Source organism: Pinus tabuliformis, chromosome 3_2, assembly GCF_031772625.1.
Source record: "Pinus tabuliformis cultivar Carrire ecotype Pingquan chromosome 3_2, CPIR1, whole genome shotgun sequence".
Taxonomy (NCBI): Eukaryota; Viridiplantae; Streptophyta; class Pinopsida; order Pinales; family Pinaceae; genus Pinus; species Pinus tabuliformis.
Genome location: NC_142302.1, coordinates 1,165,445,104 through 1,165,460,120, shown reverse-complemented (window position 1 = coordinate 1,165,460,120; position 15,017 = coordinate 1,165,445,104). Strand labels below are relative to the sequence as shown.

Sequence of the window (15,017 nt, the reverse complement as noted above, 5' to 3'; positions counted from 1 at the left end):
CTTCCACACCTGTTATGAGAAGATCATCCACATATAGAAGAATGATTACGGGTTCATCCTTCACTACCTTGATATAGAGATTCAGATCAATAGAACTCTTGGAGAAGCCCAATCTTTGTAGATGTGTCCATCCTTGCATACCAAGCCCTTAGAACTTACTTAACACCATAGAGTGCCTTCTTCAACCTGTAGATGTGAGTCTCTCTATTATTTACTTCAAATCCCAAGGGTTGTTCTATATAGACTTCTTCATCAATAGTACCATTTAGGAATGTTGTCTTCACATCTATTTGATGGATGTTCCATCCCATAGATGCTGCCAAAGAGACCATTGATCGTATAGTTGCGTATCTAGCTATAAGTGCAAATGTTGTTGGGTGTGGAGCCTGATTATCTTCTGTATTCAAAGGTTTCGGCCAGATGTATACCCAAGGAAAACTGTACACCCCTCCACGCGGGGGGGTGCAAGGGGGACTTGTCCCCCCCGCGGGGGTCTGGGGGGGCTAATCCCCCCCGACTGGGGGGTCCAAGGGCCAGCGGTCCCCAAGCGGGGGTTCGGGGGCAATGCCCTCGAAGCTAAAATTAGATGTAAAATTGCCTTGTGAAAGTCTAGTAATTTCTAGTCAATCTGGGCCATTCATTAGGCAGATGATCTGACGGTAGAAGTTATGTTTAATTTAAGGTTTTTTTTTGCCCTAGAAGGCAACCCCTCACTATATATAAGGGAATTGTATTGCATCTATGTAGATCTGTATTCTAAGTGAGAAAGAGAGAGGAGATTGAGAGCGAAGAGGGTGTTACAGCGGATCTGCTGTAGGTTGTATCTCTTCAGTTTGCTAGATAATATAATAAAAGAAGGACTCGCTGTTTCTCTGTGGATGTAGCCCAAACTGGGTGAACCACGTATATCTGTGTCTCTCTTGTTTTATGCGTTTTCTGTGTTTATATTTCTGCAATATTTTATGTGTTCCATTGCTCTGTAATATATAATTTTCTAACAACTGGTATCAGAGCCAAAGGTCTATTTGGCTAATAAACTCGCAGGAGAGAAGGGTTCCTGGTTTGAGTGGGAGCAATGGCAGAAGATGGTAGGTTTAGGGTCGAAAAATTCAACGGCCAAAACTACCAACTGTGGAAGATGCAGATGGAAGATTATCTGTATCAGAAAGATTTGTACCTACCATTGAGCGGAAAGACAAAGAAGCCGACGAGTATGACAGACACAGAATGGGATATTCTAGACAGAAAGGCACTTGGAACAATACGGTTGTGCCTAGCGGCGTCGGTAGCATTTAATATTTCAAAGGAAACGACAACACAGGGTTTAATGTCGGTATTGGCCAAACTATATGAAAAACCCTCGGCCTCAAATAAAGTATTTCTTATGAAGCGTTTATTTAATATGAAGATGTCAGAAGGTGGATCTGTTGCAGATCATTTAAATGATTTTAATACAGTTACAAGTCAATTAAGTTCTCTAGGGGTAAATTTTGATGATGAAGTTAGGGCTCTATTATTTCTGTGCTCATTGCCAGAAAGTTGGAATGGTTTAGTTATGGCCATTAGTAACTCTGTCTTTGGATCTAGTACTTTAAAGTTTGATGATGTTGTCGATGCAATCCTTAGCGAGGAAATGCGACAGAAAAGCTCCGGTGAGACATCAGGTAATGCTTTGACTGCAAAGACTAGGGGAAGAAAAATGGAAAGAGGAAAGAGCCCAGGATATCGCAGTAAGTCAAGAAAAGGCAGATCCAAGTCCATATCGGGGATAGTGTGCTAGAAATGCGGGAATAAAGGACACCTGAAGAAAGATTGCAAGTCTCGAAAAGGAAAAGAAGGAGACGTGCAGTGAAAAAAACAATCATGAAGCGAATGTAACAAGCTACGTTGCCAGGAAACGTGGGTGCGGGGACGGGGACGGCATTTTTGGAAACAGGGTGCGTGGGTTCGTCGAGTAATATAATAATATTAAATTTTAATTATTATATTTTATAAATTATAAATTTATAATTAATAATATATATGAAATTTGAATTTATATATTTTTTCAACTTCAAACAAGAAAACTTTAATGATAATCATTTAAACATGCACATCATTGAACATTCAACATTGACATTGAAATTTCAAAATTTATCACCAAAAAACTGTTCATAATGAGTGAGCTGAGCATAATTTATGAAGCATCCGTGGGCCACTGCCTGTGGATAATGCTGAAAGTCATCAATGGGACCACTGTCTGCAATGTGGATCATCAGAAAAATCTTCTCTAGATACCCCTATATCAAGATGTGAGGGGGTAAGCATCACCATCATCATCAAATGAGTGAGCTGAGCATAATTTACAAAGCATCTGTGGGCTACTGCTGCGGATAATGCTGAAAGTTATCAATGGGACCACTGTTTGCAATGTGGATCATCAGAAAAAATCTCCCCTAGATACCCCTATATCAAGATGTGAGGGGGTAACAGGATTGTGCTAAAAATAGCACTCAATCTGAGCTGAAGCAATGAATATGGTGTCCCCTGTGTCACTTCAAAAATCTCTGATAAAGAACTCGGCATACTCTTGAACTTCTGGGACCAATAGATGTACTCACAAACAAGCTGAAGTCTTAAAATTGAATATGCGTAGAGAAAATTTGATGTTAACAGTACATATATTGTACAGATGTACTATAGGAGCAGTCAGGATAATGCCAAAGTCACCAGTCAAAATAATTTGTTGTGCTGCTGTTATCTGTAGATGTCAATAATAAAATTTGTTGCTAATTAGTATTTTTGGATTTTAGAGTTAACTTGTTTTGATGTTTGCATAAAGCTGAGATCCACTTTTGAAGGTATTCTTTCCAGCTTGTTATTTCTGTATTTGCTGCTATTTGTTCAGCTTATATACTGTTGATGAAAACATTAGTGACACTGTTCATGGCTGCATATGATCCGTGATCAATGCTGTTTGTTAAGGCTACTGATGAAAATTTGTTATTGCTGTCAAGACTCAATATAATTTGTTTGTCTATGAAATCTGTGATGAAAAGGCTGCCTCTGGAGAATCACTGATATTTAGGTTGCTGCAGTTCAAATTGGATAAGGGGCATAAGAGCACTCCCAATGTATTCTGTTTGTTTTTCTTTCGATGTTGGAAATTAAAGTGGAACAAACAGTTTTTTGAGGCACATTAAATACTGGTCAAAATTATCAAGAAGATGAGTAGCCCAGATATGACCGTACAGAAAACTGTTCCAAAGACCTGTAAGAGAATACTATTATGCCAGTAGAAGAAATACTATAGCCATGCAGATAGCATGACCTGATGAAAGGAAAGAAAGCGACGCCTCATATAAATATTATTGTAAAGCCCAAGGTTCATGATGGGAAGAAAGTCCTTCAAATATCCCAATAATGCCAGTTATTGATCTTTGTTAGTCAAGGCTTTGAATAAGCTGTATGTCCATTGACTAGGTCTGAATCCTTTTTTAGTCATCTCCTTCATAAATTTATAAGCCTCGTTTATTCTACGTACTTTGCAGAAACCATGCACAAGGATATCATAAGTTAACATATTTGGAGCATATCCTTTCTTCGCCATATTGTTGAATAGATTGCAAGCTGTTTCCATTTTGCCTTCCTTGCACAGGGCTCCAATCAATATGTTGTAAGTAAAAATATTGGGTACAAAAGATTGCTCTATCAATTCTTCCAAAAGTCCTAGACTGGACTCAGGATTCCATGCATTAAAAAGCTCATCAAAAAATATGCTGTAGGTGACCACAATAGGATGAAATCCTTGTCTGTGCAGCAATTGAAAAAGCACTCTAGCTTGGTTGGCTTGCTGCAGCTTAAAACTATGCATCAAGAGAATATTATAAATGTAGGCAGAAGAGCGGCGACCTTTTGCATTCATGTCAATAAAGATCTTTAGTGCTGTATTAAACATGCCCAGTTTACATAAAACACAAATAAGTTCCTCACAGCACTCCAGACGAGGAATCAATGCTTTAGCAGTCATCTCTTCAAAGAATGTAAGTGCCAGATCCACTTTCCCTACCTTACAAAGGCCACTTATTAAAACACTGTACAATCTACTGGACGGAGAATAATTCCTTGAGAGGGCTTCAAAAAAGTTCAACGCATCAACCAATTCCTTACACTTCAAGTAACCATGTAACAAGCTAATATGGGTATTAGAGATGGACAAACACCCATTCTCATGCATCTTGTCATAAACTTGCCTAGCAATGTCAGGGTGGCCTGCATTACAAAGCCCATTTATAAAGACATTAGAGATTTTGGCATTAGGGGGGTGACCTGGCACATGCATATCTAACAACTGAAGAACTTGATCTGAGTAGTCTAATTCACACACAACTTTAATCACCATTCTGAACAAATAGCGACTTGGACAATGGCCGTACTCTTGCATTTCAAGCAGCAATTTTGAAGCTATCCCCGCCCTTTTTGCCAAACAAAAGCCTTTTATTAAACCAGAATAAGTATCCTTGTTCAGAACTACATTTGCTCTTCTTAGTTTTCTCGGCACCAAATATCTGTCATCTACTCTACCAGCCTTGCAGAGAGCAGAAATGAATGTGGTGCAGGTGGAATTGCTTGGGACATCCTTTCCTTTAATCCCTTTGTCAATAATGTCCTGCATTTCATCCAATTTCCCAGCTTTGTGCAAAGTTTTCACAAGGGTGAAATATGTTCGTTTCCAAGGGGTAAATCCCGATGCTATCTCGTCATCTAGAACTCTACAGGCAGTGTCCAATTTGCTGGCTCTACAGAGGGCATTGATTAGATGGTTATAAGCCAGATTATCTGGGGAAAAGCCAAATTTTGATCTTCTATTGAAAAAATCAAGTGCAATAAGTAACAAACCTCCCTCACAAAAAACACAAACCAGTGCATTCATGGTATTACTGTCAGGGAAAACATGCTTGTTTTTCATCTCAATCAGTAAATTGTAGGCCTTGTCAAGTCTCTTTGCCCCCAAAAGTCCACTTAGCAAAGCATTGTAGCAAGACCATCCAGGAATAAAACCTCGTGGAGTTGTCTCCTCAAAGTATTTCAGTGCCTCATCCACTCTCTTTCCCTCTACAAGAGCCTTGATCCATGCATCATGCACTTTAGGCATCGAGACATGCCCCTCTTTCCTGATTTCCTCAATCAGTCTGCGGGCTTCATCAGTCCTCTTGCCTTTGCAAAATGCACTGATAAGTACAACAATTGCAGCTTCATTCACAGTACAACCATTATGCCTGAAAATGAAATGAAATTATATTAATCTATATCAATGCCCAAAATAGGTCAATGAGACTTCCAAACTACAGCAATTGACAATAGCAAAATAAACAGTGCCTAGGGCAACTTTTCCCTAAACAAACAAATGGCATAGTATCAGAGGAGTAAGCAATGCCACTACTGGTAGGGCAAAACAATATAATGATCAAAATAGATCAATGGGATTTGGAAATATAGCAAATCATAATAGCAAAACAAAGGGTGCTCGGGGCATCTCCTCCCTAAAAGAAAAGGGTAAAAGAAAACGACATAGCAACAAAGAGAGAAAGTGATGATGCCACCATTTAGAGGGTAACATAATGACTGAAAGTGGTCAGCGGGGTTCAAAAAGACAGCAAACAATAATAGCAGAATAAAGAGTGCTTGTGCATCTCCTCCCAAAAGGGAAAATGTTTAACTGACTTAGTATCAGAAGGAACAAATGATGCCCAGCAAGCTTGGAACGAACTGTGGGAAGCAAGAAGTTTCACTCTACAGACCAAGCTTCCATTCCTACGGGCTTTCCCAACACCTTGAGATATGCCATGGGAGAACCTGGAAATAGGGGCCAAAATTATGACAATGTATCGCCTAAGCCGGCATTTGTACATCCATGCCTGGCCCCCTGTTCTCCCTAAGGCCTCTCATATTTTCTTGCCCACTGTACTGTGTAAGGCAGGAACTCTTCCCTAAAATGACATGGGTTTTTCCAAACTCGCAGACGGGTGGTCATGCCCTTTGTTCTCAGAGTGGCTGGCCCAAGCAGCATTGCCGCGGGCTTTCTCATTCCAAGTTTCAAGTGCAAAAGGAAAACAGTCAGGAAAGTAAAGAACGAGAGCCATGCCAATACAAAGAGAGCAACAGAAAGCAAGATATGCATTACTCTCTACTGCAAAACTAATATCATCATCATCTATATTTGGCGTATTCAGCATGCATTGTGCTGTTTTTGGTAGTTTGGACGATAACAAATGGTATCAGAGCAATTGGGTTTTCACAAGAAATCAACCAACAAAGCTGAAGACAAACCTGAGGTCGTCGAACAATCGTTTGGCCTCCTTTAATTTCCCCTGCTTGCAGAGACTAGTGATCATTGTGCAATCACTAGATGCATTCCTAAGGCGCCCACGGCAAATCTGTTTGTAAATTATCTCGACAACATCGAAGCAGTTCTGCTCCACCAATCCATTCAACAAGGCATTGTATGAAATTTTATCTAAATCCAATCCCTGAAACCTCATTCGCGAAAACATCTGCAGAGCAAGATCGGACTCCCCAGCAAAAGCGTAGCCCGTGATTAATATTTTATAGTACCGCTCACCGCGCACTCTTCTCTGCTTCTGGAACGAATCCAGCCAATCCAATATCACCCTCGTCATTTTGGCTTCGGAGAGCATTTTTAATATCGTGTAATAGGCAGCTCCAGTGTGTCGATATCTCAAGGCCCAATCAAAAAACCTCAACCCTAACAACAAATCATCTTTGTGCTGCTTCAAAACCTTGACAACACATTCTTCTGTCAATCTGAGATTGAGCTGAGTGAGTGCATTTTCTATATTAAAACCCTCCCTTTCTCTGCTCAGCGAGAGCACCTCATGGATATTTTCGATAGCATTCTCCATCTCTTCGCATCTCTGCCCGATCTCTGGGTGTGGATGCCAATGCTGGAAGAGTGAAGCAATGTCTCTAATCCCCACATTACTTGCAGCTGCAATGTTATCAACAGAAGTTGTGCGGTGTTTAAGCAGAGCCTGCCATTGAAGCCCTGAAATTTTGATTCCTTCTGTGTTATGGCGGTAATTTCTCTTTCTTCCATTGAAAATTCGGATGCATCTTCTCAGCATCGTTGTTCATTCTTAAACCCTATACACCGAACGCTAATACTAAAATCCAAACCCTGAAAATGTAAAATCAATGAACAATAGCTCAATTGCTGCCTGCGCATTGTCATTTCTCAGCAGCTAACCTGAAAATACGTGGTGGTGTGCATCTTCATTTCTCAGTTGCGCGATGATCGACCTCACGATGATTTCATATGACATATACATAGTTTGATAGTTTGACTGTGTCTAATGATTTACTTTAGTATATATGTTTTCTGTGAGAAAATCACAACATTGAATTTAGAGATATACACTGCAATAAAATTCATGATCCAGTATTTGTAAATTAACTTGATCCAGTATTTATAGATTAACTTGAGTATTGAGTATAGTGGCATCTGTAACATGATAACAACTAATTAATTCGCATGTCAAACTTATCAAAATTTAAAATAATTATTTTATATATTAAATAAGTTAAAATTATTTTAGGTCCTCGGGTATGCCCTAAAACTGCTTCTACTTGGCTAAGAGCTTGTTTTTCTCTGACGTAAGGAAACAGGGTAACGGCCCAAGACCCAAATGTATCTGGCAGGGGTGAAAGCCTGCTCCCTTACGAACCATCAGCGGGTTATTCCAGGTGGCGTGGTTTTTCTTGATAACAGTGATGCGTCAACCGATATTCATGGATAGCAGCGAGAGATGGTTGTCCTCAATGTTGGTTTGACCACTGAGTTTGATAGGTTTTTCCACCTTTGAAAAAAAAGTTAAAAAAAATTAAAATTATTTTAATAAATAAATATTTAAGTTAAATAAGAATTGTGTTTATATGGGATCACTGTTCTTAAATTTATTGAATAATTAAATGTTATTTAATGAAAAAATTATTTTATTTTTTTTAAATAATCATAAATTATCAATTATCATATGTATAAGGAATTTATTTAAATTACAAGTTTGATGAGTAATTTTGCACAATAAAAGTGTTTTGGGGTTTTTGCCGGTGTTGAATCCATATATACAATGAACAAACCAATTTAAATAATGCAAATCAAGATTTCATCTCAAATTTTTCCACCAGATTTAAAAAGTCCAAAAAATCACACTAAAAACAACTCCCTTTTAAAATTAAATTATACTTAAATCATAATAAAAACTTTTTACATATAAAAATAAAAACTATATTTCTAATTTTTCAACGCCTTTTTAGTCTCAAAACATTACTAAATCTCCTAAAACCTTAATCTCACAACATTGCTAAATCTCCATCACAAAACATTACTAAATCTCCTAGAAACTTAGTCTCAAAACATTACTAAATCTCCATCTCATAGAAGCAAAAAGCAAATAATAAATATAGTTTCATTTCTTTTGTATAAAAGTTTATACCATCTTTATGTATTGGTTACAAAACATTACTAAATCTCCATCTCATAGAAGCAAATAATAAATATAGTTTCATTTCATTTGTATAAGAGTTTATACCATATTTATGTATTGGTTACAAAACATTACTAAATCTCCATCTCATAGAAGCAAATAATAAATATAGTTTCATTTCATTTGTATAAGAGTTTATACCATCTTTATGTATGGGTTACAATGTATTGGTTACAATGTAGGGATGATTATCTTTTAATTATGTGATGGTTAAAATAAAAAATAAAAAAAAATGTAAATTACAAGTCAAACTTATTCAAATTTAAAATAATTATTTTATATATTAAATAAATTAAAATTATTTTAATAAATGAATATTAAAGTTAAATAAGAATTGTGTTTATATTAGATAGTATTATTAAATTTATTGAATAATTAAATGTTATTTAATAAAAAATAATATTATTTTTTTAAATAATTATAAAGGGATATTGGGGTCAAGTAAGGTTGCCCGTTGTTTCTTAATTTTTTTGGTTTATATATTGACAAGCTTGAGAAGTGGTTAAATTCGCAAGGGGGTGATGGTATCTATTTGGGCAACTTTGTTATAAAGCTTCTTTTGTACGTAGATGACCTTATTTTGATTGCTAAATCGACTCTTGGTTTGCAAAAGCACTTACTATCCCTTGAGCATTTTTGTAGAAGTGTGGGGATGCAAGTCAATATCAGCAAAACAAAAGTAATGGTTTTCTCTTAAAAAAGAAAACATAACCAACATAAGTTCTACTTTGAAGGCAACATTCTGGAAGAAGTTGCGGATTACAAATACCTCGGAATTGACTTCAACAAAAATCTAAGTTGGGATGGTTGTAGAAAGAAAAGAACTTTGGGGGGTTGGAAAGCATTTTATGCTTTTCAAAATAGGTGTAGAGAGGTAGAGTTATGGGACTGGAAAACCACTCAAACTCTTTTTGGGCTTCTAGTGATTCTGGTGATTCTCTATGGTTGTGAACTATGGGCCAGCAGTACATCCAACATGCAGTGGAAACAAATTGAGAAAATTCAAAAGCGTTTGATTACAAACAAATTCAAGATTAAAAGTGCAGTTCCTTATGCTATCTTGTTAAGTGAAACAGGGGTTGCTCCTATTGAAGTAATTGCTATGGTGCGAGTTAAAGGTATTTAAAAAAAAACAATGAACGAATGGAAAAGGGTAGATGGCCTAAGGTTGTCTTGAATGACATATTGTACAACAGAAAAAAGACTTGGATGCAGCAAAATAACAAATAGTTTAGTAAATGGGGTATTTGCTTGAACATGTGTCCCATAAATAGCAAAGAGATAAAAGCTTTTGTTATGGATAAGTTCCACAAGCTTACTTAGGATAAGGAGCTAGGAAGAAAGAAAAAGTAATATATTGAAGTGTTTAATCCCACTCATAGTCATCAACCAAAAGCATACATAAAGGCCAATATCTCTTGGAGAGCCAAAATTCTTATTGCTCAGTTAAGGACTAATTCTCATCAACTCCGTTATGAAACGGGGCGCTGGAAAATGCCAAAAGAAGTGTGTGGGGAAAAAGTATGCATTTTTTGTTCTTCCAGAAAAGTGGAAACAGAAAAGCATTTCATTTTAGAATGTGAAGCCTTCAAAGTCGACAGGGAAAGTTATGCAAATAAGTTGTCAGCTAGCTCTTGGGATAATCTATTTAGTGAGAGGTTTGCCGAGAAGCTAGGAATATTTATTGTGAGACTTCACAGAAAAATGGCCGAATACATCAAACAGATGAAGAAGCAATATGTCCCATAAACTATCTTTGACCTCTTCAATATTAAAATAAGTTTCTTTCTTTCTTTTTTTCTAAATTACCATATATATTTTAAAATTAAATTTAACTACAAATTATATACTCAAATTATAATAAAATCTTTACACATATGGAAATAAAAACAATATTTCTAATTTTTCAACATCTACAAACTTAGTCTCAAAACATGACTAAATCTTCACCTCCATTTGATATAAGCGAATAATAAATATAATGTCATTTCATTTGTATAAGAGTTTATACCATCTTTCAACGTCTAGAAACTTAGTCTCGAAACATTACTAAATCTCCATCTCCATTTGATGGAAGCAAATAATAAATATAGTTTCATTTTATTTGTGTAAGAGTTTATACCATCTTTTAATTATCTGTTGGTTCAATGACTTTCATAAGGTATTGATGATTATATTAATTAAAAAGAGAAGAAATTATGTTAAGGAATGTATTGAAGTATAGGCTTTGTTTTTTTATAACAACATCTCCATTATCTTTATGTATGGTATAAGTCATGGTTTAAAAGATATATTATTTTATTTTTAAGTCATTAAGTATTTTTATTAAATTTGTTTATAGTATTGAAAATGGGAAACATTTAAAAGGCCTATTGAATAGTTTTATTTGTTTATTCTTTAATCAAAGGTACTTTCAAAATCAAGCTTATCAAAACTCTTTACTTCATGATAGCAATAAAGAATTATAAGGTATTGAGATCACCAAGTTTATCATTATGTTAATGTCACAAAAGGACTCTTCTATCTTTGTAAATGAAAGGGTTTGATATTTAGACTTGTAGATTTTGTATTAAAATGAGTTTTTGCACATAATTATGTTGCAAAGTGCATTGGAGCAATGTTATTATTATCATAATAAAATTATTTGAAATAAAAATTTAAAATTACAAAACTAAAAATTCAAAATATTAAAAATTATAAGAGCTTTTGCATATTCAAATATAGATTTTTTTTTTCAATAGAAAAAACAATAGTCTTTCATTAGCATAAAAGATGTTACATATACAGAAAGGCTTTGACACATACAACTATTAGAAACGATCATCCCTAGACATTCATCCCTAGTCAAGACATTCATATTGAATTTGTCCAGGCAACACTAGATCCCCCTCTTGGAAAGCAGTTACGCCTAAGAGTTCTGCTCCCTGAAGATGTGGCAGAAAGAAATAGAGTGGAAACATGTCTTCATGGCTTGGATTTGCAAGAGCCAATAGGACAGTGACAACACGACAAGAGAGTGCACTCCCTTGGCTCAATCTATGGTCACTTTTAAATTCCCTTTACGACAATCTCGCCCACTGCGATAAAGATAGATTGCACCTACAAATCTTAATAATGGAAAAAAACTTCTCCAAATAAAGTTATTTATCAAAAAGATAAAATGGTAAAAGACGTATATATAAAAGGGAAAGGGAGAACGTTATTTATTTGAGAAAGAAGTAAATAATAATTTCAAAAATAGATTATTGATTAATATGATGAGGCTCTTTTTTTAAGTGACTCCTTTGAATATTAATGTCATCCAATTAGAAATAAAGCATAATGTTAAAAAAATTACCCTTACAATTTTTTACCACTTCCATGGCCATGTCAAACAACAAGAAAATAACATGTTCATGATAAAAACAAGAATATAGCATCTTTTAGAAGAGATCAAACCATTATAAAGGGATAGTGACACCTCACTTTATCTATTAGACCAACCTCATTAACGCATAAAAGTAGACTTTTACAAATATTAAATTATAATATTGAAAAGGCTTATCATAAAAAAAAATTATTAAAAAACTATGAATTTAAATATAAAGTTATTCATAAAATTTAATAAATAATATAGGTATTGTGGTTAAGTATGAAATATGTTTTCTAATTTAAAAATGTTTTGTAAAGAAATTGGTATTAGAAAAGATACTAAAATAATTGAAAAAAAAAAAAAAAAAAAAAATTTATCTAAAATTAAATTCAAATTATGTAATATGATATCATGAAAGTTGTAAAACAATTTTTAGATATCATGAAAGCTCTAAAATACGATTAAATGTAATTGCAAAATAAAATATCATTACATCTTATTATTAGATCATTAAACTAATCTTGATAATAAATGGAAAAGAAAGATGGAGTGGGGGTTTCTGTACGGGTTCCGTCGCAGTTTAGGGTTTCCTACAAGTACCTGAAGCACATTTACAGCTAACATTACGTACCTCACCACACTTACTTGCCCGTACACCTCTGCTATTACTTTTCTGTGTATGCCGATAAACGGTCGCAGTTAACACATCCTCTCAGTCGTTTAGCCTCCCATGCCCCTCCCTGTTCGTTACTATTCCGGGTCATACAGCGACAGGCTCCCAAACACTTCGAAGGCAGCTGGCGCGATTTTTTAGTGACAGTTATGGAGGATATAGTTGATTATTCAGCGGACCCTTTGGAGGGAATCTCTATTTGGACACATCCTCATTCATCCTCGGCAGGCGTCTTCTCCTTTGACTGTGAACTCTCTGAGGCCGTCAAAGCACTGCCATCAATCTCGAGGTCCAAAAGCTCGGTTATTACCCTCCAGGAGATCAGCCCCACCCTGCCTGACCTCACGGATCAGCCTCTGTCGCCCTCTACTCTCCACTTTGTGCATCATCCTCCAAACCCTAGCAGTGAAACCCTACCAGCAAGACTCGCCCCTTTCCCTCCCTCGGCTGGCTCTCGGGCCCCCTCGATTTCTCAATCCCTCATTCCTATGTCTCAAGTTGCCGCCTATCAACCCTCGCTGCCTTTTCCCGCTGCCCCATCTGGCAACCTCACCGGAATTCCTCCCTTATCTGGTGTCTTCACCTCAGCACCTAATCTGGACTCTATTATCCTTGGAACTCGCCCCCCTTCGACTGACTCTCAGCAACCCTCATTTGATGATTGGACCAGGCCATAAAAAAAAAGAGATGTTTGAAACCTAAGGCCTGTGAGGTTTTCCTTAGGCTAACTGAGGACACTCAATTGTGCGATTCCATGGACACAGTAGATAGGGTTTTGGTGGGTCGTGTCAGGGGACGCAACTATACCGCAATAAGACTAAAGCAATGGGTATCTGAGGTATGGGGTCATCACCTGGCTGAACCTCCATTCCTCCAAACTTTTGTCAAGGAATGGTTTTCCCTACGCTTTTCCAGGGTCGAACACACAAACTGGGTGCTCTCAACCATCTGGCACATAGAATAGGTGTCGGTGCTCCTCCACAGATGGACTCCCCTGTTTGATCCTGAACAAGAGCGGCTTGAAACTCGCCCCCTCTAAGTTTGTCTTCCCGGGTTACCATTACAGTTCTGGTCTGAGGACGTCTTCAGACGTATTGGCAATGCACTTGGCACTTACTTAGAACATGACAAATCCTACCTCACTACAGGGAAGATGGCCTACGGTAGGGTCCTCGCACATTTGGATACCACTGACGGATTACAGGAGTCCATCACTATCCAATGGAGGAATTTCTCTCGGCGGCAGACATTGGATTATGAATGAGTTCCCTTTAGATGCAGAAGGTGCCATCAGGTAGGGCACCTATTTCGGGATTGCCCTCTTAATGGCAAGGCGCACACAGGGGTTTCTAGAAGGGCGATCCCACCAAAGTCACCACCAAAGCCAGGGGAACAACCCCCTGGATCAGACTCAGAGGTACAAATGGAGTCGGCTACTAAAAAGAAGACACCCACACAAGCAACCCCGAAGAAGCGAGGCAGACCACCTCTTCGGCCACCCTCTCCTCCTCTCACAAGGGCTAGGGCAGCCGCCGGGACTGCGGATGCTTCAGGTAAGAACTCTCCCTCTGCATTTTTTTCTCATCTGCTCTCTAATGCAAATGGTAATGTTTCTTCTGCTTTTGGCATTATTCATGGCTTGGTTGGACTCTCTATGCCCCATGTTATCACCCCAAGAAACTCTCCTAAGTTGTATATTAGAGATGCTCGGGAACATTAAAAACTCAACAAAATGTTGGATAAATGGTGGATGAATGAAAGAAATGTTGCATATTCAAGCCAGGAAACCACTTCTACTATGCTTAACCCCAGACATGGGTGAACACCCCCAGACTACAAGGCTTTAGACCACCAATTACTCACAGTTTTAAAGAAAATGTGATGATGGAGAACACTGATCACACCAGCAGATGCACAGGACCCTGTGATGGCTAGCTACAACCAGTTAAAAGGTCTGTAAATCTATTCTCTAATGCACAGATAGGATGACAACTCTCTGGCATTAAAATAACAGAAACCTGCATACAAATTCAATGATACATACTAGAAGCAAACACAGAGCTGGGATGACAGCCCCTCTAATGCTAAACATCTACAGCACATGAATAAATGCATAACAGGCACAGCCTGGAACAAAGAAGAAGAAGTGGACAGTGAGCAATTAACAGCAAAAGAAGCTTGTATTAGCTGAAAATGAAGACCGGACGCTACAGGTATCATAGTAGTTACAGTCTCCAGAAGTTGAACCTTACAACAAAATAACACTCATCCCCCTCATTACATTCTGTCTTCTGGATATATATTGAGGTTGGTTTACAAAAACAGTCTGCTAAACTATACGTGGAGGGGTCATAATGGACCACCAACCACATTTACATGCATATATGGGTCTCTGATACAATTTCATTGTTTTAATGGACAAAATGACCTTTCTGCTGCTCTGTTGTAC

General features: G+C 37.2%; 1 protein-coding gene across 1 annotated transcript; it reads right to left on the bottom strand.

The window, feature by feature from the left end:
• Nucleotides 1–3,057: 3,057 nt before the first annotated feature.
• Nucleotides 3,058–7,424, bottom strand: LOC149184857 (pentatricopeptide repeat-containing protein At1g71210, mitochondrial-like). Its single transcript, XM_089417740.1, has 2 exons — nucleotides 6,310–7,424; nucleotides 3,058–5,258 (listed from the first exon to the last, which is right to left on the bottom strand). The coding sequence occupies exons 1-2, from the start codon at nucleotides 7,122–7,124 to the stop codon at nucleotides 3,410–3,412; spliced, it is 2,664 nt and encodes an 887-aa protein (XP_089273866.1). The 5' UTR covers nucleotides 7,125–7,424; the 3' UTR covers nucleotides 3,058–3,409.
• Nucleotides 7,425–15,017: the final 7,593 nt, after the last annotated feature.

Bases quoted from the DNA above. Each gene is read 5' to 3' on its own strand.
- LOC149184857 (XM_089417740.1), bottom strand. From the start codon at position 7,124: ATGCTGAGAAGATGCATCCGAATTTTCAATGGAAGAAAGAGAAATTAC. The intron at 5,259-6,309 runs GTTTGTCTTCAG...TTTCATTTTCAG, and splicing joins CGATTGTTCGACGACCTCAG to GCATAATGGTTGTACTGTGA.